Genomic DNA, 25794 nt, shown 5'->3' on the forward strand with positions numbered 1-25794 from the left:
GTCAGACATCCCTCTGGCAGCCCTCGGGGGATGTCCATTTGCCAGCGGGGAACAGGCCTAAGCTGCAGTTGGACATCCTTAGCACTGCTGAGGAGGCGGGAGAGGCTCCCACCACCACTGCTGTACTGGCAGCAGTCAGCCTGGCTTGTGGCTGAGCAGAGCTCCCCCTGTGGGAGCGCACTGACCACCAGGGGGCACCTCTGCATTGAGCGTCTGCCCCATGGTGGTCAGTGTGTGTCATAGTGACCAGTCATTCCCAGTCCTTCTGCTATTAGGGTCAGTTTGCATATTACCCGTTTATTATATAGGATTGATGGAAGAAAACCAACCACCATTCATCCTCAGGGAAGAGCAGTTGTTCACGGCGTCTATCTTGGAGTGCTCAGCGGGAGGCTGTCGCCCACAGTTTGTGCGTTTGGAGCTGTAATAACGCTGAAGCGTGATGAGAATCGGAAGTGCTCACTTCCATTTCTCTCTGAGTCGGAGGGGAGCCCAGCCCTGGTAACCGGTGGCTGCAGCCCTCCCCATGGCCAGATGTTTTCTCCTGAGCCAGTTCCTCCCTCGGGCTCGGCCAGGGATCGAGAAGGAGCCTCCATCAGAGGAGAAATCTCCATCCCACCTGGATTTCAAACTGTCATACGGCTTCACACTCCCCAAGTTCACTGGGTGATGTTTGCAAAGCGCCACAGCAACAATTTTTACTTTAGTAACGACTCCCCAGATCCACCCTGCGCAGCCAAGTGGAAAAATGGAACCATAAGGATCTGAAATGAATTGCTCAGACAGAAGAAATAAAATCCAAAACGCAATTCTTTGTCTTTCATTGCTTTAGCCTGAGTCCAATCTTTCTCTGTCGATGGGCTATTGCCTTCCCCATATTACAAACTCCTCCTCCCCACACACTTGAATTCCATCTCAGACTGAAGCTATTGGTTTTGCTTTCCTCCGGAGTTGGGAACGGCTGGACGCTGGGCTCTGGACGGGCCACGATGGTCACTGAATGGCCCATCGGGGGCTCCCTGGGTGATGGATGGCTCCAAGGCAGTTCCCTCTGGTGACCCGCGTGGGCCCAGGCGGGAAAGGAACTGCAAGCCGCATTCCTGCACACCGGGCAGCGGGCGGGAGGCAGGTGGCGTGGGGGCCACCAGCTCAGAGCAATCCCCAGCCGTTCTCCGGAACGGCAGCGGGGAGCTTAGAGCTCCGCCCTCCAGTACGGTGGCCCCGGCCACTGGGTGCTCTCTGACACTGAAAATGTGTCCAGTCTCCATTGGGATGTGTTGCTGGTATAAAACACACACCAGGTTTTAAAGATGCAGTATGAAAAGGAGAATGTAAAGTATCTCCAAACTCTAACTATTGATGACATGTTCAAACGGTAACACGGTGAAAAACTGGGTGACACAATAAAACATCACCACAATGGATTTCATTTGTTTCCTTTTACTACTAAAAGGTGGCTTCTAGAACGTTTAAAATGACACGTGTGGCTTGCATTTGTAGCTTATGATCTATTTCTATTGGGTAGAGCTGGTTTAGGAAGTCAAAAACCTGGTGTAGCCTTCCTTTCTCTCCTAGTCTGTTCCTCAGGAGACGGCGACCTCTCCCTCCGAGGCCGCCCCCAGGCCCAGGCCTGCCCAGGCCTCAAGGTCACCTCCTGCCAGAGCCGGTCTCAGGGTCAGCCTCGCCCTCCCTGCTCCGATTCTTGGGGCTGGCAGCACTGACCTGTCTGCTTGGATTCTTCACCTCCAGCTTCCTCTGAAATCTGGGAAGCTATTTGACCATTCCTACACATTCCCGACATTTCTGCAAACTAGAGTAGCATTTTATTGCTTTCAGCCTTTCCTGACCACCTGGATTTCAGACCCCCTCGGCGGCCCGTGGCCAGAGTTCCATCACCCGCACGGCCTTCTCAGTCCCCTGTCCCAGCGCAGGGGTAAGAACCCGGTCTTGGCAACCAGATGGATTGCTATGGTGGTGACGATGGCTCTGCCATTTACTCACATTTTCTATTGTAAGTGATTTGTTCTTACTGTGCCTCCGTTTCTCCTACAATTGCCAACAGGGATATATGACACACTGCGGGGCACAGGGTATGTGCCAGGGAAGGATTAGCCATGCTCACCCTCTCCTGGTTCTGCCTTCGGGCCTGTTGAACTCTGAACTGAGCAGCTATTACCTGTCTGACACGGGCCAGTTCACAAATCATTACTCCTCACGCTCGTCCATGCCCCTGCCAGCCAAAGAAAGGTAACGTGGGCGCCTGAATTTCCCTTTCAGTCACCAGTTTCTGAAACACCTCTCTTCTCCTATTCGTGGTCTCCCCTCCCTGCCCCCAAATGCCACCCCCTTAGGCAATTCTGAGCCCTATCCTCACGTCTTTTGAAATCCCGGTGGAAGATTTGTCTTCTCCAGACAACTCCCAGTGACGAATCTCTCGATTCTCTCCTAGGCCCAGGCGCCCTCTCACAAACTCAGTTCCCTCTGTAGCACGGGGTCTCGACCACAGGGATTCTGCCCCCGGGGACACTGTCAGGAGGTAATTTATTGTCACAGCTCAGGGATGGGGTGCTAGGTACATCTAGGGGGTGTTGGGGAGGGGTTTGCTACTGAACACCCTGTAAACACAGGGGGTCTCCCCCCTCCCCTCCCCCCGAGAATCCTCTGGCCCAGACTGTCAACAATGCAGAGACTACACACTCTGCCCTGTAGTCACCTATCCTCATCGATGTTCCTCTGTTAAAAAAAAAAAAGCCTCTTGTCCATCTTGGCCATCTGCAAGCCACGGAGACAGGCCTCAGGGAAGCCGGACCTGGCTGACACCTTGATCTTGCACTTGCAGCCTCCACAGCTGAGAGAGAATAAATGTCCGTGGTGCTTAAGGAAAAGCCCTCCGTGCTGGCCTCCACCCAGGTTTCTTCTGAATCTTCCCTGGTACTTCAGAGGGTGCGCGTTTCAAGTAGATTGATTCCAGACAATGATTTTTTTCTAACTAAACAGCCAGCCAGGGATATTTGTCATTAAATGTCTCGGGATATGTCATCACAAGATACAAAACGGCCACACAAATGCATGCAGCGCTCTGCACCTGTAGAGAGAAGCATGAGCATCTCCTGTAGGCACCGACCAGAAGTCTCCGCCTCCAGGAGGGCTCGGCAGTCGGCCTCGGGTCAACAGCAGCCCCAACGACCCAGGGAACCCGTTTGCCACGCTGTCCTCTCCGCTCTCTTCCAAGAACTTGACCTTTTTGTTCGTATTCACAGGGTTGCCATATATGACAGCAAAACCCGGTCATCTGCATCTGAGAGAAAATGTCTCTTTTTTTCTAAAACGGGAGTGGTGGTGGCGGAAGGGGCAAGGACCCCAAGTGGATGTGGAGTCGTTAGGGCACCGGGGAGCGGGACGCCAGGCCACGTCCCCGCGTCTGTCACCGGTCTGTCCTGAAGAAATGACAGGAAACAGTGGGGAGGAAAGACCATCCCTCCACTGCACCTCTGGTGGCAGCACAAGTTGCGGGTGGAAATGGCCACGGAGTCGTGAGAGACGCCCTTGGGGGACGCGTGCAGAGGGGGATGTGAGCAGCAGCGGCCAGACTGACGGGAGCAGAAGCACAGGCCTGCGCCAGGTACCTCGGTCTCCTCCCGGACCGGGTGGCTCGGCTCCATCTCTCTGGGAGGCAGTCCAGCTTCCAGGGCCTCAGCCCCGCACCTGCGCTGTCAGGCCCAGGGGGGCCAGGGCCCAGAGGCAGAGTTTCTCTGTGGCCCATTTCTCACTTGGACGCCCGCCGCCAAGGCTGCTAAACAGCACACACAAGCTTTGTGAAGATGGTATCTTCTTGGGTTCGGGAAGGGGTGAGCTTTCTTTCCAATGAACCAATTTTCTTCCTAATTCTTCCTGGGCTTGTGCTGGGCCCGCCCCCATCCAACCCCTTTCCTTGATCTTCCAGGGTTCTGTGCCCTGACTCTAACTCCACCGGGTTTACATAGCGTGGAAGTGACCAGGCCCTGAACTCAGCCCTGCCCAAGGGGAGACTGAGGAAGGAAGATGGCAGAACAGGCGTTCTCGCGCTACTCTCAGGAATTCCTCCTCTGCACCGTGGGGAGCAGCATCACCGGGAGCAAAAGGGCTGCCCTGCCCTGGCACCCATGTTTTAGTCGCTGGCTTGAGAAGCCTGAATTCCACGCTGTTAAGGAGACCTGTACCCTCGCAGGTGGAATTTGTAGTAATAATTAGATAAAAGGGCTCTGGCTCGGAGAGAATGTGTGCCATCTTTTAGACAATGCTCTGCTGACATTCCAAGCTCAGTAACGTAGACCTGAACCAGGGGGGTGCGGGTGGGGGATGGATTACACAAACGAAAAGCAAACAAAGCGCCAGGGCTCACCAGCAGGCAGAGCGGGCCTCTTCTCAGGTGCTTCCAAAATTCCCGTCGATGGTTTGACGCAGGAGTGTTACCAGGGCCAGGTCAGAGGTCCTGGCCTCACTGGCACCAGGACAGCCCGACCCTCCCCACCCCAGGTGCATCCTTGTACCTGAGCGCGTGCATACGATTTACACCTTGTAAGATCACATGTGTCCCCCGGGTGCCCCTGTGACGATTGTGGCTTTGGAGCAGCCCTTGACAAAACACATAAAACGGCAGTGCACATTGTCTGAGCACACACGGCGGTTCCATGTTGTCTGAGCACACACGGCGGTTCACATTGTCTGAGCACACACGGCGGTTCCATGTTGTCTGAGCACACACGGCGGTTCACATTGTCTGAGCACACACGGCGGTTCACATTGTCTGAGCACACACGGCGGTTCCATGTTGTCTGAGCACACACGGCGGTTCACATTGTCTGAGCACACACGGCAGTTCCACACTGTCTGAGCACACACGGCAGTTCACATTGTCTGAGCTCACACGGCAGTTCCACATTGTCTGAGCACACACGGCGGTTCACACTGTCTGAGCACATGCACACGACAGTTCCACACTGGGAATGACAACGGCTACACCTGGCTTTAGGGATCAGCTGTCCCCTACAGGAGGCAGAAGGAGTGTCTTACACATTCTTTGGAGGTGCACGGCACCCAAGGGCTTTGGTAACCATGGGATACCCAACCCTCTCCCCTCTCCCCCAGTTCAAGTATGAGGCCTGGAAACCTGTGGCAGGTGCTCCATGGCAGCTCCTCGGTCCTTCGCACGCAGTGGGTCTGTGCACGGGGGGGTTGCTCGGCCATGATCTGTGGGGCTGGTCCCCAAGGTGAAAACATGGGATGCTCCCCTAGATGAGCCCACACTAGGTCACTCATCCAGGTTCTGTTCTCAAGTTTCTCAAGGCATTTCCCACTTGGGAAACAGACCACAGGAAGGCGATCCACCCATTCCCCAACTAACCCCTCTGAGATGCATGAAAACTTGTGTTTGTTCAACCCTCCAGAGATGCTCAACTCTGCCTCCAGACATGTGGATACATAAAAGGTGAAGGATCTTCAAGGGGAAACTGTGCTTCTCAAAGGGTGGCTTCCAGCCCCGCGTCATTAACAACTCCTGGGAACTGTCAGAAATTCAGTGACGGGCCCCACCCTGACCTACTGACTCCGACTCTGGGCGGGGGCCCGCAGCCCGGTAACAGCTCCTTCAGGTGGCTCTCTGCCCGCTCAAGCCTAAGGACCGGTGGCCTCATGAAACGGCATGGAGTGTGACCCCGATAATTAGCAGCACAAAGAGTCTGTTCAGGTATTTCAGATGACTCCACTGTTTATAACCTCACAATTACACAGACAGAAACCCGAAGAAGAACTTGGTAAGAGCATAATTTCCCATTACCACGGTGCCTCGTGCTCAGTGAGCACCCGGTAAATACACGCTCCGTGAGCTAGGGGGTGAATGCATGTTATGAACTTCTCCTTCAAAACAAACAAACAAAATGGATGAAGTTAAAAACCATTCGCCCCAGCTTTTCTTTCAAATAGTCCAAAACAAGATAAACAGTCTCAATAACTCTGAGATTCCAGGAACTATTTAGGTCCAACTTCTTGTCCTCTAAGTCTGTGCTGCCCAGCACGGCAACCACCAGCCCCGTGTGTCTACTGGGCACAGGAAGGTGGCGGCTGGGGATTAATGTGCCGGAGAGTGAAATACTCAGGGACAAGACAGGACCAACATAAAGAAGGTAAGAGATTTTTTAAGTATTTTTTTATACTGAATACCCGTTGAAATGATAATATTTTGGATATACTAGATTAAAATATATTATAATATTAATTTTACCTGTTCCTTTCCACTTTTTAAATTGTCGCTGCTGGAAAATTTACAATTACATGCGGAGCTTGCATTGTGTTTCTAGTGGACATTCTGATCAGCACATCTTCGGGTGTGACTTTTTTGGTGAGGGTCCCTGGAGGTTCCATCCTATTTGATTTCCATTAAGTGTAAGGAGCAAGTCTCCACCCTTAAAGGAAAATAGATTTTTCAAGTGCACTCTCCAAATTTTGGTGGCATTCACCCACTCGGATTTCTGTTTTCTGAAAGGTGTTAATCTACAGTTTCCAAACAAGGGTCCTCACCTCCATCACCTGTGTAAGCCACACTTTTCCTCCAGGAGCCTCAGAAGGTACATTTGGGTCCAGGACAAACATGAGGAGTTTTTTCCTCACTCTCCATGGTGGCAAGAAGAGCCTCACTGAGGACCCCGCCAAGCTCCCCACGGGCAGCCCTACTCCCCCGCCCTCTCTCACTTGTGCCTTCCAGCCTCTGCACTGGCCACAGCTGGGCCCCACTGCCCATGTCCACTCTGGGGACACAGCAGATATCCATGACTCGTGTCCTCAGGCAACAGTTCTGAGCCTCAGACCTTTTCACAAAGTACCGTTGCTCTGTCTCCCACAACTCAGACCGTGTTCCAGGGCACAGAAGGGAAGGAAGGTACAGCCCCCCCAAACTGGCCACCAGTCCCCCTCTATAGCATTCAATGCTGAAAGGAAGGAGAAATTCACTCGGAAAGCAAACCACAAGTCGGTTCCATTATAACGAAGTGTCAGAGGGTAACGATTGTGGCTTAAGTTCATGAATATCACAGCCCCCAAAGCGACATCTCAACACAGTGCCATGTTCGCAGGGGGTACTGTTCCCTGGTCTGTTAAATAAAACAAAAAAGCTCTTCCCGAGAGAGCCTCAGTGGCCCACCACCTACTGCTTCTCTGACCATCTGACTCCTCTGGCTTCTGTCTGCTGCTCAGCGTGGGCGGGCTCCCCTCCCAGGCTCCCTCCCCGCCCCTGCTCAGCCTCCCCTGCCTCCTCCCAGGTCCCTCTCCTTCCTCCTCAGGGAGTCCTTTGTTTCCTTTGGTTCCTGAGCTGCCTTTCCCACTACGCTACCCTCATAAGAAGAAAACGCTTCCCACTTCCAGGCCCCAAGAGCGGCCCATTCTGCTGATGAACCTTCTCCGGGGCTTTCTCTCCTGAAAAGCCATTCTCGCCTCCCTCCTCCTCCCACCCAGCGCCCTCTAGATCTCAGCCCCACACGCCCTGCCTACTCCTGGGTGAAGTGCTGTATCTTTGACTTCCCTCTAAAACCTTCCTGGTGGACTGACTCACTCCTTCACTCAAAAGAGCTATTGTTTCACCCTCTTGCTTTACGTCCCAAGCTTACCAGTTAAATAATGACAGCAATATTCCCGCGAGTCATTTAAATCTCACTTATTTTGCAGCACATACAGTATACCTGTTGAGTTTACATGGGTGTGCACGTAGCTCTGCATTCTAAAGTTATTAACGGAATATGCCTTTCCTTCCGTTTAAGCAGCTGAACAGGCTAACGAGTCTCTGAAGTATTCAGGTTCCTGGACTTCCAGGGCCAAGCAAAGGAGGGAGAAGGATTTCTTTCTGGAATCAGAATGGTAACGCTGGGATGGACCTTTGCCCTCAGCGGGTGACTGTACATACAGTGAAATCAGGGCCCAGAGAAGGTAAAACTTTCCCCAAGGTCACACAGCAAGTGGGAGAGCCCCTTCCCATAGCCAGTTAACTTCTAATAAAAACATATGGACTTTGAAATCGGTAAAGCACTATCCAAATAAAATGGATTTATTGACATAGTTATTATTAATAAGCAATAATAATAATAAGTAATAATAATAAGTCAGCGTGGCTCAGTGGTTGAGCACTGATCTGTGAACCAGGAGGTCACGGTTTGATTCCCGGTCAGGGCACATGCCCAGGTTGCGGGCTCAGCCCCTGGTGTGGGGTGTGCAGGGAGAAGCCAATCAATGATTCTCTCTCATCACTGATGTTTTTATCTCTCTCTCCCTCCCTCTCCCTTCCTTTCTGAGTTCAATAAAAATGTATTTTTTTTAAAAGAATAAGATACCACTTATAGGCGCTGCAGGGAGGTTGTTCCACTGAATGGGGCTGCCGTTAAAATATGACTTGAGAGCTTAAGCGGAGGGGAAGCAGACGCTGACTGTGGGAGAGGAAGTCGCAGGTCGGGTCATGGTCAGGGTCACCATCACCACTGAGAGGTGGGAAGGCATCAAGGCCGGGCTTCTCAGCTTTCAGGAACCACTGCTGTCTTGTTTAAAAGGCAGCTCCTGGCTCAGCTGGTGGGCAGGGCCTGCGGTCCGGCCTGTCTCCTAGGCTCCCAGGTGTGTTGATGTGGCTCTCTCCTGGACCTCGGACCTTGCTTTGAGTAACAAGGATTTAGGGTTTATGTTTCAGAAGCAAACAAGTCCAAGGAGAGGCACAGGACCTCATGTGGAGTAGGGGCTTGGCCCTGGGGCTGTCACCGAGGAGCTCTGTGCAAGCACAGGCGGATGTGTACCTGTCTCCCTCTGAGCCTCGCCTGCCGGTCTGTAAGCTGAGGGCTTGTCCAGGATGCTGGCCAGGACTGCTGGGATGTCCTGCGCCGAGGAGCACTGCGGCGGACCAGCACGCCTGCAGGCAGGAGGCCCTCTCGGTAGCTGGGAGGGTCTCCGCGTTGGCAGCTGTCTCCGTGCCCGGCGGGGAGGGTGGCCTTAGATCTCCAGTCACGTGCTCCGGACCCCCTGTGGCATATTCTTGAACCACATGGTCCCCATTTTTCCACCCTTTTCATGCCGTTTGGTCTTTCGCTTCCCATGCTCCCTCGAGGCTGACCTTTTCCTCACCCTTGTTACTTCATCATCCTTCCCCTCCCATGGCCCGGGGTACAGAACTGATTATAATTACAGTGCGTTTCCTTTCTTTTTAAGCAAAGCGTGTCAACACTGTTCTATGCCATCATTTTGCTGATTGAACACAAACTCGTGAAAGAATGTGACACTGGTGCTGAGAGATAAAGGTTGAGAGAAAGAGAGAGAGAGAGAGAGAGAGAGAGAGAGAGATTTAGAGAGAGAGAGAGAGTCCCCTTACCTGAAATGAAGTAAGACCATTGCTTTTAGGGAGGAGTTCACCAATTCTAAAAGATTCCAATCTTCCCTACAGAATTGTGCATATGTACACATAGGCAAGTCACACCTTCAACTATGTGAGGAGAGGCACCCAGTGGATTCAGGATGGGAAGTACGGGAGCCACTAAAACACTATGTGGGTTTAGGAACTTCGATTCCCAAGCTCAGAGCAGCCTGAATTGAAAGTGTGATCTCATCAGGTTAAAGGGCCCCCTCATCTAAATTTCTGTTCCTGTGAATAGGAGCCGTGCACCGCGTGCCACCCACGGAGCCGCCTGGAGGGCCGCGAAGGGGACCCTGTCAGGGCATCATGAGACAGTGGAGCTGTGGGTGCTGCCTCCGTCAGTATAAGTCTCCACTCCGACCAGCACAGGCCCCATCCCAACCTCACAGACGAGGAGATACGTTCAAATCAGAAACTGGCTTTGGTTGCCACACCATGGACACTCCCACACACTGGCGTTTTATGGGAAGAAGTCATACAGGCCCCAGTGAACTTTCCGGATGAAAACTGTCTCCAGCTCCTTCCCTCCCTCAGAAGTAAACCTTCAAAGCCTCGTGGTATTTCCCCGAACACCGAACACCGTAATTTGGACGGTGACATCTGGTTCCAGCTCTCCCGGCTGGGATTTGTTTTTAAAGGGACAGTGAGGCATTCTGACTTTCCGAGGCACCACCCTGTGTTTGTGTTTGTGCAGGAGGATGGCGGCCTCCCCTTCCCAGGCATCTGTGCACACTGCACAAAGCTAGCAATTTCGCCCTGACCGGTTTGGCTCAGTGGATGGAGCGTCGGCCTGTGGACTCAAGGGTCCCAGGTTCGATTCCGGTCAGGGGCATGTACCTGGGTTGCGGGCACATCTCCAGTGGGGGGTGTGCAGGAGGCAGCTGATCGATGTTTCTCCCTCATCGATGTTTCTAACTCTCTATCCCTCTCCCTTCTCTCTGTAAAAAAAATCAATAAAATATATTTTTTTAAAAAGCTAGCAATTTCCCACAAATAGGGATCTACTGTTTTTTATTCCTCGAATGCCAGCTTTTTCAAAAGCCTTTGTCTCTTCCAGAAGGTATTTCGGACACGGGGGACGCCCGCTGCCCACTTTCCCTGGCTCCTTCACGAGCACCTTGGGGAACCTGATGGGGGGACGCGTCCGACATCACTGGAGAGGCCCCGGTATCGCCAGGCGGCTCCAACAGGCGCGCCAGGTCACTGTAGCTTCCCTGTACAGTGGGGCCTTGACTTACGAGTTTAATTCGTTCCGTGACGGAGCTCGTAACTCAAATTACTAGCAAGTCAAATCAACAGTGAACGAGTGAGACACGTGATGCTGGGCTGATGTTGTGGTGTTCACTGTGACATTCGCTGCGCCAGCTAGTAGTGGGGTATCTGAAGCTGGCTCGTAACCCGAAGTTTAGCTCGCAACTCAAAGCAAAAAATCGGCCAAGAGACGGCTCGTATCTCGAAAAACTTGTTAGTCGGGGCACTCGTAAGTCAAGGCCCCACTGTACTTCTTCCTTCTCTGCCACGAGGGCCAGGATTTGAGAACCAGGCCCTCCAGCCGCCACCGTGATGTGATGGGAGAGGCAGCGGATGGGACAGGAGAGTTGAGGGCTGGACGATGGAGACAGACTATGACTTACGGCCCTCAGGGCCTGGCTCCCCAAGGCAACTAGATGGTGGGCAGTGCTGTGCTGTGGCTCAGGGCACGGACCTGCACGAACCCCAGCCCTGGCCCAGGGACCTGTGGGAAATGACGCTTCCTCCTGAGCCCCAGCTTTCTCATCAATGCAGTCGGAGCGCTTACAGTGACTCAGTGCCGGCGAGCGGCGGTCGTGAGCGTTGGGTGAGGTCGTCATGGGAAGAGCTACATGATGCCGGCTGCCCGGCACGGGAGAAGCCCTCGGTGAGAACTAGCTACTGCTACTGTTCTACCTGCTCATCGTGGGCCAATAAGCCACTGCTGTACAGGACAAGCACGGGAATGTTTCATTCTAAGGGGCGCAGCTAAATGCTTAAGCGGGTGCCTGGAAGGGACGGTCCCAAAGCTAATGAATCGGCGTCACAGTCAGTCTGGGGAGAACAGGGCGCAGAGCAGCAGGGGGTGGGGTGGGGAAGGCGGGGGACTCTGAACAGTGCGCGAGCCTCACAGAATGGTCATGAGACGCCGAAGCGACCACTGCAACAAGAATTCCACAGGGGATAAGCCGCGGGCACTCTGGAGGTGAGTCGGGATGCAAATAAGAATTGGGGAACATGGTCAGAAAATGTCACCGTCCGAAAAGAAAACGGGCAAAAGTCAAATTAACCACCCCTGCTGCCTGCTGGCTTTTTCACCTTTTTTTTTTTTTTTTTTTTTTTTTAGCATATTCAGAAGTGTGGACATCTAGTGTGCAGTGCACACAGTGCTCGCAGAGCGTGTGAAAGATTTAACCACAGATCAACCACAGACAGCAGAATCATCACAAGGCAAAAAATAAGAAACCATAAAAATTTAAAGTAACTTTATGGTGAATACTACCAGTAGGAATAACTAACAAAAAAAGAAATCAATAATGGCTTAAAAAATGTACATGGTAAAATATTAAATCACCAGGAAAATTTGACTTAGTGGATAGAACAGTTCTGTAAGAAAATTCATATTGCAATGTTTGTGATATAAAAAACCAGTTATAAATTTTATGTAGAGAAAGCAATTACTCCAATAAAAATAATTTTAGTAAAATAAAAATGTAAGTGGGAAAAATTGGAAATGGTTTAGCTTTGCAATAGAGAAAATTGACTATGGTCTTAAATCGGTGTAATAGTGTTCTCGGAAAGTATTTTCTTCAACAGAAATCCATTGGTGCTGTTAAAATTGCAATTATAATATTTCTACTGTGAAACACAGAATGAGAGTCTTTGGAGGGAAAAGTCTGGCAAGTGGAATAGGTGCTGACACCATCCTGTCCCCATGGAAGTCCTCCCAGGCCCTGGGCTCTCTGCGCCGGCGCAGACGGGCTGCCAGCAGGGCCTGTGCCTCCCCAGCACCCAGAGCCACCGAGCCGCCTTCCTAACCCTCCTCCAGGGAGGTCGACTCTGAGGCCTAATTTAGGAATCGGTGCGAGATAAACTTTAGTCTTAGAAATACTGATTAGCTCTGTGTACTACAAGAACGTGTTTTGTATGAGAATTTGACCGAAAGAGTAGGGGTGGGAAGGTGAGAGAGGAAGAAGGAAGAGGAGGAAAAGAGAAGGAGGAGAGGAAAAGGAGAGGAGGGGGAGGAGAGGTGAAGATGGAGGAGGGGGGAGAGGGGGAGAAGTAAGAGGGAGGGCTGGAGGAAGAGAGGGACAAAGAGAGAGGGAGGGCAAGAGACAGGGAGGAGGGACACACACACACACACACACACACACACACACACACACACGCACGCACGCACGCCGCACTGTCGGGCAGAGTGGTGCTCTAGCCGGTAGCACAAGTGCCCAGTGAACAGTGTTCAGGCTCTGCCACAGCGCAGGCGACTTTTTGAAGTCCACCAGCTTCCTCGGATCCGATTCCACCTCCCCGGCAGGATCACTTCTTGGTGTCAGGGTTACCTTGTCACAGGAGAGCTTCCTAAGTAACTCGCCTTGTTTTGGGAGCCCCACAGCCAGACGAGGTCCCATTTCAGCCCGCGGCTGACTTCCTGGCTTTCGCTTCCTCAGGAGGGCCGGGGGCCGGGAAAGAAGGTGCAGGGTGCACGTGGGCGTGAGCAGAGCGAGGCCCGCTGCTGTGCTGCCTGGAGAGGTCTATCTCTAATCGAAACAAAACGCTCTGATCCCAAACCAGTCGCTGAGTGTCTGGCTGTCCGAGTGAACTAAAGAAATGGAGTTTCCGAGACTCGTTTCCAAGCAGGACTCCAGGGACCCATCGAGGCCTCCCTGGGCCCTGCTGCCCTTCTTTGCTGTCTATTTGGTGACAATATAAGTTACCGGGAAAGTTCTTTCAGAAAAACACTGTGTAAGGCGTTTCAGGAGACTTGTCAAGACTGAGACACACAGCCTCCCGCTCACCAGGAGGCTGAAGACGGGGTGTTCAGATCCTCGGCAAACCTTTAACAAGTTACCCAGAGGGCTGACTTCGGGCGGGTATTATGGGCTTCTAGAAGTAGAGGTATACTACAAATAATTAGAATTAATAACCCTAATAATAAAAAGTTTCTAAGTCTCATTTTTCATGTTTTTAGTTAGATAGCACAAAATAAATGTGCTAAGATTCCACTGAAACATAATGTTATTTTCCACAGAAACACATGGAGGGCTCGATATGAAGTATTAGAACCCCCACTACCAGCACTGCCGTCCACTCCAACCACATTGCGGGTCGGTTTTTATGAGAATCTATGTTTGTGGAAGGTGAAGAGAGAACTGGGTGGGGAAAGAGGATAATTTCTCTTAGAAAAGTACTACCATTCGCTGAGCTAACCTGACAAGAACCCTACAGGATGTGTGTCACGGTCCCCATTTACGGATGAGAGCAGGAAGTATGACATTCAGAAGGTGCAGACCAGCCTAGGGTCACACAGCTCAGAGCGGGGAGCCCATCTTCCTCCTCTCTCCTTCCCCTCTCCATCCTTTATAGCTTTGGCGGATGTTCTGTGTTATAACTTACACACCGTAATAGTGTAGTTGTGATAGTGTAGTATCCATTACAAATGTGTAGTAGAATGGTTTTAGCAAATTTGTTATCACTGCAACCTAATTTTAGATCATTTTCATTATTCCAAACAGTCCTGGCATGTCTGTGTGCATCAACCCTCATCCCCCACCCCAGCCCAGGCCGTCACCAGCCTGCTTTCTCTCTAAAGATCTGCCCTTTCTGGGCATTTCACGTGAACAGAATCATATAAGCACAAAACAGTCTTCCGATCTGGCCTCTTTCACTTGGCATAACGTTTTAAGGCTCACCCACGTTGTAGCTACAAGCTCCTGTGATGTGGCACAGACGGCGCAGTTTCTATAGGCTAGTCCTGTTCCCTGGAGGACACTGTGCCCGAGTCCCCCTCTCCCCTCTGACATGTCAACCTGGAAAGAACGAGGGCTGAGACTTCTTCCATTTAACTTCTTCCCCACAAACGTGCTTGGAAGTGATCAAGTTCAGTGATAGCCTTTATAAATTATTAATGTGCTAGAAATGCAAAGCCTGAAAGCATGAATTATTTGAAATCCCAAGATGCAATGACTAAGAAGGAGCTGTATTTAAGGATTTTCCTCCCCCTTCTTCTCTGCCTCAGGACACAGGAAGGCTGCTTCCCACCTGACTACTCGCCATGCACTCCCACCAGCAACTCCTTCACCGCTCTCCTCCCAGGAGACAGAGACGAAGGATAGAGGCAGCAGCTCAGAGAAGGACACAGCCATGCCTCGGGGCCTGGGGGTGGTGGACCAGAGCAGACGCTTTCTACTGAGGACCTGCACCCATTGCCCTGGGGCAAGGGGATCTTTCAGCGAGTGAGGCTGGGCGCCGTGCCCGGGCGTCGGGGGAGCAGGGAGAGGACGTCTGCCCACGGTTTCTCATGCGTCACCTGACATTCACGGAGCCCTCACTGCCCTCCGCCATTCCTGTCCAATTATCACCGCGCCCCCACAGCTACAAGTTCACAAATGCACACTTCCCAGAAAAAGCTCTAATTTAATATAAAAAAAGGACTTTAAAAGTTTGTTGTGCGAGGGATTAGGATTTGTTTTAATAGCTTTCAAGTGGATTGTGGTAAACTTCATCATAGGATCTCATTATCTAAGGAAAACTGAAGCTATTCATCTCAATACATAGATCACAAATACGTATCTTAGCTATGCTGTAATAAAGAGACTCTTTCTGGTCACTGGCCGGGGAAATGAACCAGTAGTTTCAGGTTTAGTTTATAGTTTAGTCTCCGTTTCCAGGTTTATGCGATGGGGCCAGAGTTAGGCTATGATCACAAAAGAGCACAGAGCACAGGCACCGACCGCAGACCGGCAGGACCGACGTGGACACCTGGGTTTCATGGAAACAGCAGGACACGGAGCTCGGTGGCGATGCTCGGTGAGGGGCACCCCCAGCCGCCGCAGGGGCACCCGTCCTGTCTTACCTCTGACCACCTTCCATCCCACCTTCTACTCAGGTCATCCTGCGGACAGAGTGCGTGAAGGCTTCGGGGACTCCGCCGCAGCTCCTCGTCCCCGGCAGCGCCCGGGCCCTCTCGCAGGGGCACCTGGGCTGGGCCCGGGTGGGAAGGGACCGAGGCTAAGGGCACATCTTCAGGGTTACCTATTTGCCTTTCCAGGTCGGCGGCTTCATCAGGCGTGGCTCGCGGAAGGACGCCGGGGTCACTGAAGCTGGTGCGAAGCAGGGTCCCCATCACAAAGAAGAACAGGATGCCACCAACCACGGGAATGGCAGGCGTGATTTTCACAGCGAGGTACGGGCAGCTGCCAGCAGGTGGGAAGGCGGGGGGTGGGGGGAGAGAAAGGAAAGATAACGTCAGTAATCGGCAGTACGCAGTCTAGATTTTCCAAGAAGCTAAAGGCTTCTTTGGAGAAGCGAAATTGATTTCCATTAAAAATTCATCTACGCTCAGCATTTACATTTGGGGAGGCCTACCGTTCTCTCCCGCAGACGGTGAAACCCTCCCTCCCCCGCCACAACCAGCCAGGCCCTCAGCTCCCACAGCGCCTCCCGCACAGACGCTGGCGGGAGAATGGGAACAGCCTGCTGTCCAATCAACACCGGACATACAGACACAGCCATGGGTCTGTGACCTGCCTCCCGTCCCTGGAGACGCCAGAATGAGCTGGCCTTTCCTCACTGGGTCACACAACCCGGGGCTCAAGATGCTGAGAAATGCGGATTCACCCTCAAAAGGCAAAAAAAGATTTTTTAATCCATATTTTTGGAGTTTATCTATTAAAAGAGGTTAATGAGCTATGGAAATGAACTTGCAACCAGTCTCCAGAAAGAATGAAAGGGGTTCGGTGGCTGGGATATTATAACCGCCTGCTCTTCAGAAGGATTGGAGCTACCATTGCTGAGCACGGCCAGCGCATTCTGGGAAGCCCTTCACTGTCCCCAGCCCAGGAGCTGACGTGCAGCCAGGGCGGTGGCCGGGGGAAGGGTCCTTGGACAGACTCAAGTCCAGGCCAGCAGGGCTCTGGGGGCCAGAGGCCAGGGCAGCTGGGCGCACCACGCCCTGGCCCACAGTCGCTGCCCCCTGACGCCACAGAGGGCGAGAGGCCGAGTGAGAATTAGCTCAGTGCCTGAGGCGGAGTGAAGGACAGGGTCTGCGTAGCCGTGGCCATCTATTGTCACCACGCTCAGCGCCATCACGGGCGCCGAGGAGCACAGCACGCAACCACAGAGCTGTAACAGCCAGAGTGAAAAGCGCCTCCCCGAGGCTCACCTCATCAGTGACTCTCTTCCAGGTACTGAAGGCGAAACTGGGGCTAGAGAAGGATGAGGAGGTGGCTGGGCTCGGTCGTGGGGGTGTTGGGGACCAGCACCCCACGCCCGTGCAGTGCTTACCGGGGGCTGGTAAGGTGCCTGATGGGATGGCAAGGCGATGTCCAGGCCTCAGGGACCACAGGCCATGATCCCCTTTGCCAGGGCCAGACACTGTGAGTCGGAGGCCGGGCCTCCAGGAGGATGGTGGCGTGGACATAAGGGTGGTCACCGTGCACTGCAGGCCCACGGCCTCGCCTGAATGCCCTGCCCTGAAGAAACCCAGAGGCGTCCCAACTACTCTAAGAAGGTGGACGGGGACCCCAAACACCACCAGGTGGGACTTCCTGCCAGGCAGGTGGCCTCCAAGAGTCATGTGATTCAGAGACAAAAATATATGCCATTTCTAACATCTCTTCCTCTCTCCCACACCGACCACCTGCAGAAAGTGAGCAAAACAAACAAACAAACAAACGTCATGTCACCTCATCCGGACTGCCGGTTGTGACTTCTCTTCATAGGGTTCATGGGAAACCATAAAAAACTACTGTCATTCCTGCTCCAATGTGGCCCGCCCAAACTCCCAGGTACTTGGAGCCTTTTTAACATCCTCAGGGATTCTCATAGGAAAGCAAATTTAGCAAAGAGAGCAAGAAGATATAAAAAACTTGCCCTAGCTGGTTTTAGAGCATCGGCCTGCAGACTGAAGGGTCCCAGGTTTGATTCCAGTCAAGGGCACACGCCTGGGTTGCGGGCTCGATCCCCAGTAGGGGGGCATGCAGGAGGCAGCAGATCAATGATTCTCTCTCATCATTGATGTTTCTCTCTCTCTCTCTCCCCTCTCCCTTCCTCTCTGAAATCAATAAAAATATATTTTCTAAAAAAAGATATAAGGAACTTGCTGTGGGAAAATATATGTGAGAGAGTCTACCTAAAAAAAACCCCTTTGGGGAAGTCATCACTTAAATTATGAAAAGGACTTTATAAATCCAACTAAGCCTGCTCTGCATAAAAACGGCGATTGCTGCCCTGGCTGGGTGGCTCAGTCGGTTGAAATGTGCCATACAACAAAAGGTCTTGGGTTCAATCCCCGCTCAGGGCACGTACAGGAGGCAACCAATCCATGGTTCTCTCTCACATCAATGTTTCTCTCCATCTCTCTCCCTCTAAAATTAATAAAAACGGAAAAGCTTCAAGTTAAATAAGGATTGAAGAAAGTGGCAAATAGCACTCAGTGTACACTCCTGGGTTTGTAATGGGAATATTTTCCTGCACCTAGAGTCCTGGCAACGAGAAAGAAGATTGTAAAGGATGAACCTCCTCTCAAGTGGGCTTGTGCAGAGCTGGCATTGCAACTTGAGACACGTGGAGAATAAAAGTCTGGTCAGAAAATGACCATCTTCCCTTTGAGACTCAAAATAAACTGACAACAAAAATCACATATATACTGCACCGAACCCGAATGCCAACGCGGGGCTGCAGTGGGAGCAACACGTGAATCTGAAACACAACTTTCTCCGTCTCCCTCTCAGACCCGCCCCTGCCCCTGCATGAACACGCGGGTCCAGGGCGTCCCCGGCCACGAGATGACGGGAACTAAAAGTGCACAGTCCCAGTGAACGTGGACACTTCGAACTCGATGAGTTAAACCTCCTCCTCGCACCCATCTGGCAGGTGCGTCTGGCCCTCCGTGGCTCAGGGTGGGAAGGGGGGCTGGAAAGTGCTGATCTGAACAGCTCCATCCCAGGTGGCTATTGTATTGGGGGTCAACCAGATGTTTAAACCGCGCTCAGAGTCTGTGAGTTCTTCAGAGCCCCCACGGGACTCAAGTGTACTGTCCTGAGGCACCGTTGCCTTCCTTCTACCCAGAACCCACCCTTCTACCTCTCTCTCTCTCTCTCTCTCTCTCTCTCTCTTTAAAAAAATATTTTTATTGATTTCAGAGAGGAAGGGAGAGGGAGAGAGAGATAGAAACATCAATGATGAGAGAGAATCATGGATTTGCTGCTTCCTGCACGCCCCCTACTGGGGATGGAACCTGAAACCTGGGCATGTGCTCTGACCGGGAATCAGACCGTGACCTCCTGGTTCATAGGTCAACACTCAACCACTGGGCCACTCTGGCCAGGCTCCTCCCTCATCTCTTTGCCCCCCACCCCCCGTTCCTGTCTTGTCTAAAACCTGGCTGCACTCAATTCCTTGGCTCGGGCTTCCTCACCGGGGGACCAGCCCTCTGCCCACCACAGGCCGCCCTCTCAGTCTGCCCCCGACACTGGCAGCTCTGTCCCACACGGCTCCGCTCAGAAGCCTGCAACCACCCCTTTTCCTGCCGAATCAAGTTCCCGCTCCTGGTCTGCCATCCATATCCTATTGCACACGCCCGTCTTGTCTCTCCTCCTCCTCGTCCTCGTCCTCCGTCCCACTCCCCTTTTCTCACACTCAAGGGCGGGCGGACCTCTCAGCCTTCCCAAACAGCCCCCCGCCCACCAGCCCCATCTCAGCTCCTTAAAGCCTCCCCAACGTTCAAGTTCCTCTAAAGACGCCGTGAGAAGCTGACCTCGGCTCTCCCCAAGCAGAAGGGAGGGCTTCTTTGTCTGGCCCTCCCTGATACGTTCGCGTGCCCCTGCCCTCCCTGCGGGACTGTGGCTCTCCGTGGACAGGCCTCCGGTGCCTGGCTGGGCTGAAGTCCCGCAGGGCGAGACCCGCCACCGTGCGCCATGCATGGCAGGTGCCTGGTGACACTTGTTGAACTCAGTGAATGGGACCCACTGACCGACGTTTACTGGAACACAGAAAAGAGGAAAGTGAGGTCAGCCGGGGCCTCCACATCCCCATGTGCCTGTGCCTGGGCTCGCTTCTCTGTCCCCCAAGCCTGCTGGGTCCCATGACTTTCTTCCAACAGGCGCAGAGGCTCTGCCTGCCCAGGAGGCTTCCGTGGCCGCGTTTACAAGGTGTGGACTCTCCGTGGTTCCCTGAGTCGGTCACATAAATGAACACGGTCCCAGCATTAACACATTGTTTGCGGGTAGTTTTTATCGCGCGCTAACAGGTGGCGCGGGCCATTTTTGCTAATTTTTTGCGCAAATGGCAACGTTCAGTAAAATTACGGTAACTTTAGTTTACGTATTAATACGTTACCCGCATTCTACCGCTAGTCTATAAAAAACGTATTAATACGTGTCCCGCGCTCTACTACACTGGTAGAACGTATAAATACGTAAAACGTGTAGACACGTTTCCCGCATACAATGTGTTAACTTGAGCCTCTAGCCCTTCCACACGCTAAAGTTCTAGCAGATGAAACACCTCATGTTGGTACAAGTTGGTACAAGACGAGGTGCGCTGACAGTCCTCTGTCCTATCAGCCTCCATGTGACAAAGAACCATGTCAGTTTCTCCTTGAAATTCTGGACAATGCTCTTCACAAAAGCAGCAGAATTCACGCCCCTCAGCAAACCCTGAGGCCAGAGCTACACACATCCCTTTGAGCTGCTGCTCGGAAAAGCAGGGCACGTCTGCAGTCCTTCTGGTAAAGAGGAGGCAGCAAGCGGATCTGATCACTAGACCTCCAGAGGCCAGGCCAGTGGGGGATCTCCACCAGCCAGCCCTCCGCCACTGCAGGGCCTGACAGCCAAAGCTCCACAAAGAGAGAAGAAAATTCCTAGCCCGAGTCCAGAGCACTAGAAATGGCTCCTCCCCATTTCTGAGCGACTGTGCTGGGAGCTCCATCTTGAGTGGCATCTGCGAGGAGGAGCCCCCTTCCCCGAGGCTCTGGGTTTGATACAAGCTGAGGCTGCAGCTGCCACAGTTATAGACACCAAGCGGAGTCCTCTTTCCATCCGAGGAACCGCGACCTACATACAGCCAGGGCCGCGCGGAAAAAGGCTGCCAGCGTCTCAGTCTTCCTGAAGCTCAGCGGGGAAGTGGCTGGAGGGAGGGCACGGGAAGCTGAAAGCATGCATTTCACAGCAGAAAAGGAATGGGTGATGGTGGCACCGGACCAAACCTGCTAACAGATGCACAGCCTTCGGAACGCCCCTGCTCCCACGCACATCCCTGCGAGCTGAGTTCCGATGTGATGACTGAATGTCTATTGTAAACTGCCAGCTCCCTGTGCTTAGAGTTGAAGAAGGGCCTTCCAGGTAACCAGGAGTTCTTTCAGTTCCTATGGCAATCTTCTCAACTCACACACACACACACACACACACACACACACACACACACACAGCGATTTCAGAAAGGAAGGGAACGGGAGAGAGAGAAACATCAATGAGGAGAGAGAATCACTGATTGGCTGCCTCCTGCACATCCCACGCTGGGGATCGAGCCCACAACCCGGGCCTGTGCCCTGACTAGGAATCGACCTCCTGGTTGATAAGTCAATGCTCAAGCCCTGAGCCACGCCGGCCGGGCATCTTCTCAAATCTTTAGGAAAAACAATTACGTGCGCTTCGGTCTTCATACATGATGGGTGGAACTGTTTGCTGGGAGCCATATTACCGGGCACCATGCAATTAGTGTGTTTTGTCATTAACTATGACACATTTATTTTGCCATCAGATACTGACGTCCCAGAATCAATGCTGTCAGTAGTCTTGCTTTCATAGTCAGAGGCTGACTGCCTCACATGCTGGAATTTGACGTAAAACTGGTTCCTTGGACAGAATCCTGGGACTAAACTAACTTTTTCAACATTTCAGATAGAAAATCTGGATTTCATTATCGGGTAGCGAGGTCTCTCTGTTTTTTTCCACAGGACATTCTTTGGGGAAAGATTAGCTTTCCTTAAAAAACAAAACCAAAACAGTATCAACAAGATGTAGCAGAAACATTAAAACCAAGAGGCCTGGGGAACAAAAAGTGGAGAATCTTTTTCCATATCGAAATGAGTCATCTGTTAATATTCTGCCTGCAAATGGATGCACAGACAAAAAAAAAAAAATCCTGTTAATTGTGGCTCAGGACCCATAACTACAACATGGCCTGGGCTTGATGCTTTGTTCTGTGGGAACTTACGCATACGGATGCTATTCTTTATACATCAAAACAAGGTCGGCAATGAAAGCTGGCACAGGAAGTGTAAGTGGCCTTGCTTCGTTGATGCTGCATCCTAGCGGGTCCCTGTGCTCCAGGAATCACAAAGTTAACCTATTATTTTAAATTTCAGGGTCTTCATTGCCATGCATTTCCATAATGAACAGTTAAGGCAAATGATCATAAAGTGAAATAATCTGAGCCAATGACTCACACGTCTGAAACAATAACAGAGTAGCTTTGTGAAGAATGGAGGTTGTAAGGGTTATAATAAAAATGATCGTTCTCCTTTGCGTATGAGTCACTGAAAAATAAATGTATTTTTCATTTATAGGCAGGGACATAAACACCATTAACTTTATGGTTTGTTCCTTAATCACATACACAGAAATGTACCATTACAAGGCAATGCTAAGTACATTCCTTGGAGACAAATCGAGGGGAAAGGAGATGCAGAAATAGCAGCCACTCACAATGCCAGGATGGGGAAAAACAAAAAGACGATTTCATAAGCTCCTAAGAGCGCCATTCCTCTACGAGACACCCCATGGCAGCACCCCGTGTTTGCAAAGCTCCTGCTTAGTAATTGCACACAATCATGAATCTACCAATATGACATGTAAATAAACAGGGTCAGGGACCAAAGCGGGGAAACGTAACAAGAGAAACCTGGAAGGAATAACTCAGACCCAGAGAGCAGGGGTGGGTGAGAGTGGAACTCCGCTCATAAATCTGTAGGCTGTAAAGATGACTCACCACGTCATCAAAAGCTCCACAGGCTCACTGTTACAGCCATCTCCGTCTACTTTCCTATTGGACAACTGTAGCTTCCAGGCTCACGGAGGGAAGAAGGCGGAGGACCCACCCTACGGACCGGGCACAGGCCTAGGGAACCGGGTGCTCCCCTGCAGGCCTCCCCACCAGGTGCCGACGTACCACAGGGATGTCTCTGGACACAGTCCAGTCTCGCCTGAAGCCTGTCGAGCTCCTCTGTGACAAAGTCAGTGCCATGATTGTTAACTCGGGGGTCCCCAGACCACCCAGACAGATGAAGTTATAGACAGAGAACCTGGGAAACTGTAGTTTACAAACACAGGCATCCAATCCAAGTGTGTTCACAGCCCGATACACCCATCTACCATCAGGAATGTGCAAGGGCCTATGAGGGAGAACTGGTGTTTCAAAGTTTTTGCCAAGTGATTTTGAGTTCGATTCAAAATTCCAGGAAGCCAAAGGTTTCTGATGGATGTGTAAACAACAGGAGGGAAGCCAGCACTCCTCTGCCCCGAGCTGGCTCTCTATTACTGAGTTGTACGGGTTCCCTACATGTTGTGGATATCAACCCCCTATCGAATGCATCAGTTGCCAACAGATTCTCCCAGGCAGCACGTTGCCTTTTCGTTTTGGGTTCCTTCGCTGTGCAGAAGCTTTTTAGTTCGATGTAGTCCCGTTTGTTTATTTTTTCTTTTGTTTCTCTTGCTCGAGGGTATGTGTCCAAAAAGATATTACCCAGACTGATGTCAGATAGTTTACTTCCCCTGTCTTCTTCTGGGCGGTTTATGGTTTCAGGCCTTCCATTTAAGTCTTTACCCATGCTGCGTTTATTTTTGTATATGGTGTAAGAGTGGTCCAGTTTTATTTTAATTTTTTTTGCATGTTATCTGTCCAGGTTTTTCAACACGAATTCTTGGAGAGGCTGTCATTATTTTTACCTCCTTTGTCATAGATTAATTGCCCCTATAAGTGAGGGTTTATTTTTGAGGCATCTATTCTGTTCCGCGATCTATGTGTCTGTTTTTATTTATTTGTTTTTTTGTGCCAGTACCACACTGTTTTGATTATTATAGCTTTGTCACATAGTTTGAGATCTGGGAACATGGTGCCTCCAATTTTGTTCTTCTTTCAGGATGGCTTTGGCTATTCGGGGTCTTTTGTGGTTCCATATAAATTTTAGGATTATTTGTTCTGTTTCTGAGCAGAATGACATCAGTATTTTGATAGGAATTGCACTGAATCTGTAAATGGATCATATAACTCAATAACAAAATATAAGCAGTAGGTATACCAGCTATGAGGAAAGACATCGACAAGGACACAAACCCCTCCTCTGATTCACTGTGTCCAGGCCTCCATGGCTGACTGATGAGCAACAAGGCAGAGTCTTCTCAGACCTACCTGGACCGAATCCACTGTCAGGACAGGGGTCTCTCCAGGTTGTTCAGTCCCTGCCCTATCCCTGGTGCCCCAGACACTTCCTGTGGCAGAGCAGGCACTGGAGAAGTACTTGCTAAATCGAATTTAATAGAATTACCAGAGCAGACCTGAGAGATCGGGGTTCATGCCGGGTGTGCTGGCATAAGATGATTTACGGCAAAGACCATCATGCAGTTGAAAAACGTAAGGAAACCATGCATGGGGATGAGCAGACCCTCATTCAGTGCCCTCCCTGCTTCTGCTGGCGACGCCACAGCTCCCTCTCCCTTAGCTCCCCCTCCCTACTCCCATCCCCACCCCCCATCACTTCTTCCTAATCCTGGAGGTCAAAGGGGGCCACCTCCTTCAGTTTGCAAAGGCAAGAATTACCAAGTAAGTTTTCCTTTATGATGTTTCCCTAAGATTGAAGAGGGATTGAAGGTTTGGTTTTCAACATACCCACCATCACAACTCTTAGAATCAACACTAGAGGACAAATACAGGCTAGAAACAGCCGATCCTTTAGGTAGAGCTACACGTGACTTCGGACAGCAAAGGTAGTAAAGCCATAAATTCACAGAACAACGCAGTAAGTAATCAAGACACCGTGATTTGAAAAATAGTATATGGTACTTATGTAAAATGGAAATATGATGCTTTTGACTCGAGAAGAAAAAGGCTAAACATGTATTAAAGAAAATAAGTGTTTTATTACCCAAAAGGAGAGAAATAAAAACAAAACAAAATAAGGCAAGTGGATCAGCAAGCCCATGACACTGAGTTGGGAGCCACCGGCAAAGACAGCTTCAGGGCACAGATCTGGTAGGAAAGTGACCAAAAGTAACTTCTGCAAGAGTTTCTGGATACTGGGTGGCTGCTGATTTATTTTTCCCTTCTCACGTTCACAAATGATTCATCCCCCTCACCTCCCCACCCCCGCCCCCACAAGACACCGCCCATGGTATCCACGACTCTCCTTTGTCAAGTGCCCCTGCCCTAAGCACCGCTGAAGGCACCCCTCCTGCCCGGTGGGGAGCAGGACCCCTACCGGTAACTGTCCAGCCCGTCGGAAGGCAAGGCCAGAACAGGCAGGCACAGAGGGGAGGCCCACCCTTGCTAGACACATGGATGTGGTCACATGGTTTTTAAAGTAACTGGCAGCTAGACAGAGAGGCTGCAGGGAGAAGGGGAACTTTACATTTTTTGATCGAGAACCTATGTTTTGTTTTGTTTTAATTCTCACCCGAGGATGTTTTTCCATTGATTTGGAGGAAGAGAGGAAGAGAGGGAAAGACAGAGAGAAACGTCGATGTGAAAGAAACTCATCGATTGGGTGCTTCCTGCATGCGCTCGACCAGGGCCGGGGCCGAGGAGGAGCCTGCAACCGAGGTATGTGCCCTTGACCGGAATCGAACCCGGGACCCTTCAGCCCACAGGCCGACGCTCTATCCACTGAGCCAAACCAGCTCGGGCAAGAACCTATGCTTTAAGCAGAGTCACATGTAATAGTTCCAGTATTCTCTACAAAAACTCCACGAGCTGGGTAATACTGAGACTGTTTACAGACGAGGAAACGAAGCCCTGAGAGGCTCACTCATCGGACCGAGGAACCCAGCTAGGAAATTCCAGAACCAGAATTCCAAATCAGATGAGGGCGTCTGACTTCAGAGCCATGTGCCCACGACACGTTCTCTCAACAGAGCCACCGTGCAGCCTCTGCACTC

At 51.4% G+C, this 25794-nt stretch overlaps 1 protein-coding gene across 2 annotated transcripts in view; it reads right to left on the reverse strand.

Annotated features, from left to right (window-relative positions):
- ZDHHC14 (zinc finger DHHC-type palmitoyltransferase 14) overlaps positions 1-25794 on the reverse strand; it is a 172090-nt gene that overhangs the window by 40908 nt on the left and 105388 nt on the right. For both annotated transcript variants that reach the window (XM_059699965.1, XM_059699966.1), the window contains exon 2: positions 15677-15837. In XM_059699965.1, coding sequence (XP_059555948.1) covers positions 15677-15837 — 161 coding nt within the window. The remainder of the gene's footprint in view (positions 1-15676; positions 15838-25794) is intronic.

This window comes from Myotis daubentonii, chromosome 6 (genome assembly GCF_963259705.1).
Source record: "Myotis daubentonii chromosome 6, mMyoDau2.1, whole genome shotgun sequence".
NCBI classification, from domain to species: domain Eukaryota; kingdom Metazoa; phylum Chordata; class Mammalia; order Chiroptera; family Vespertilionidae; genus Myotis; species Myotis daubentonii.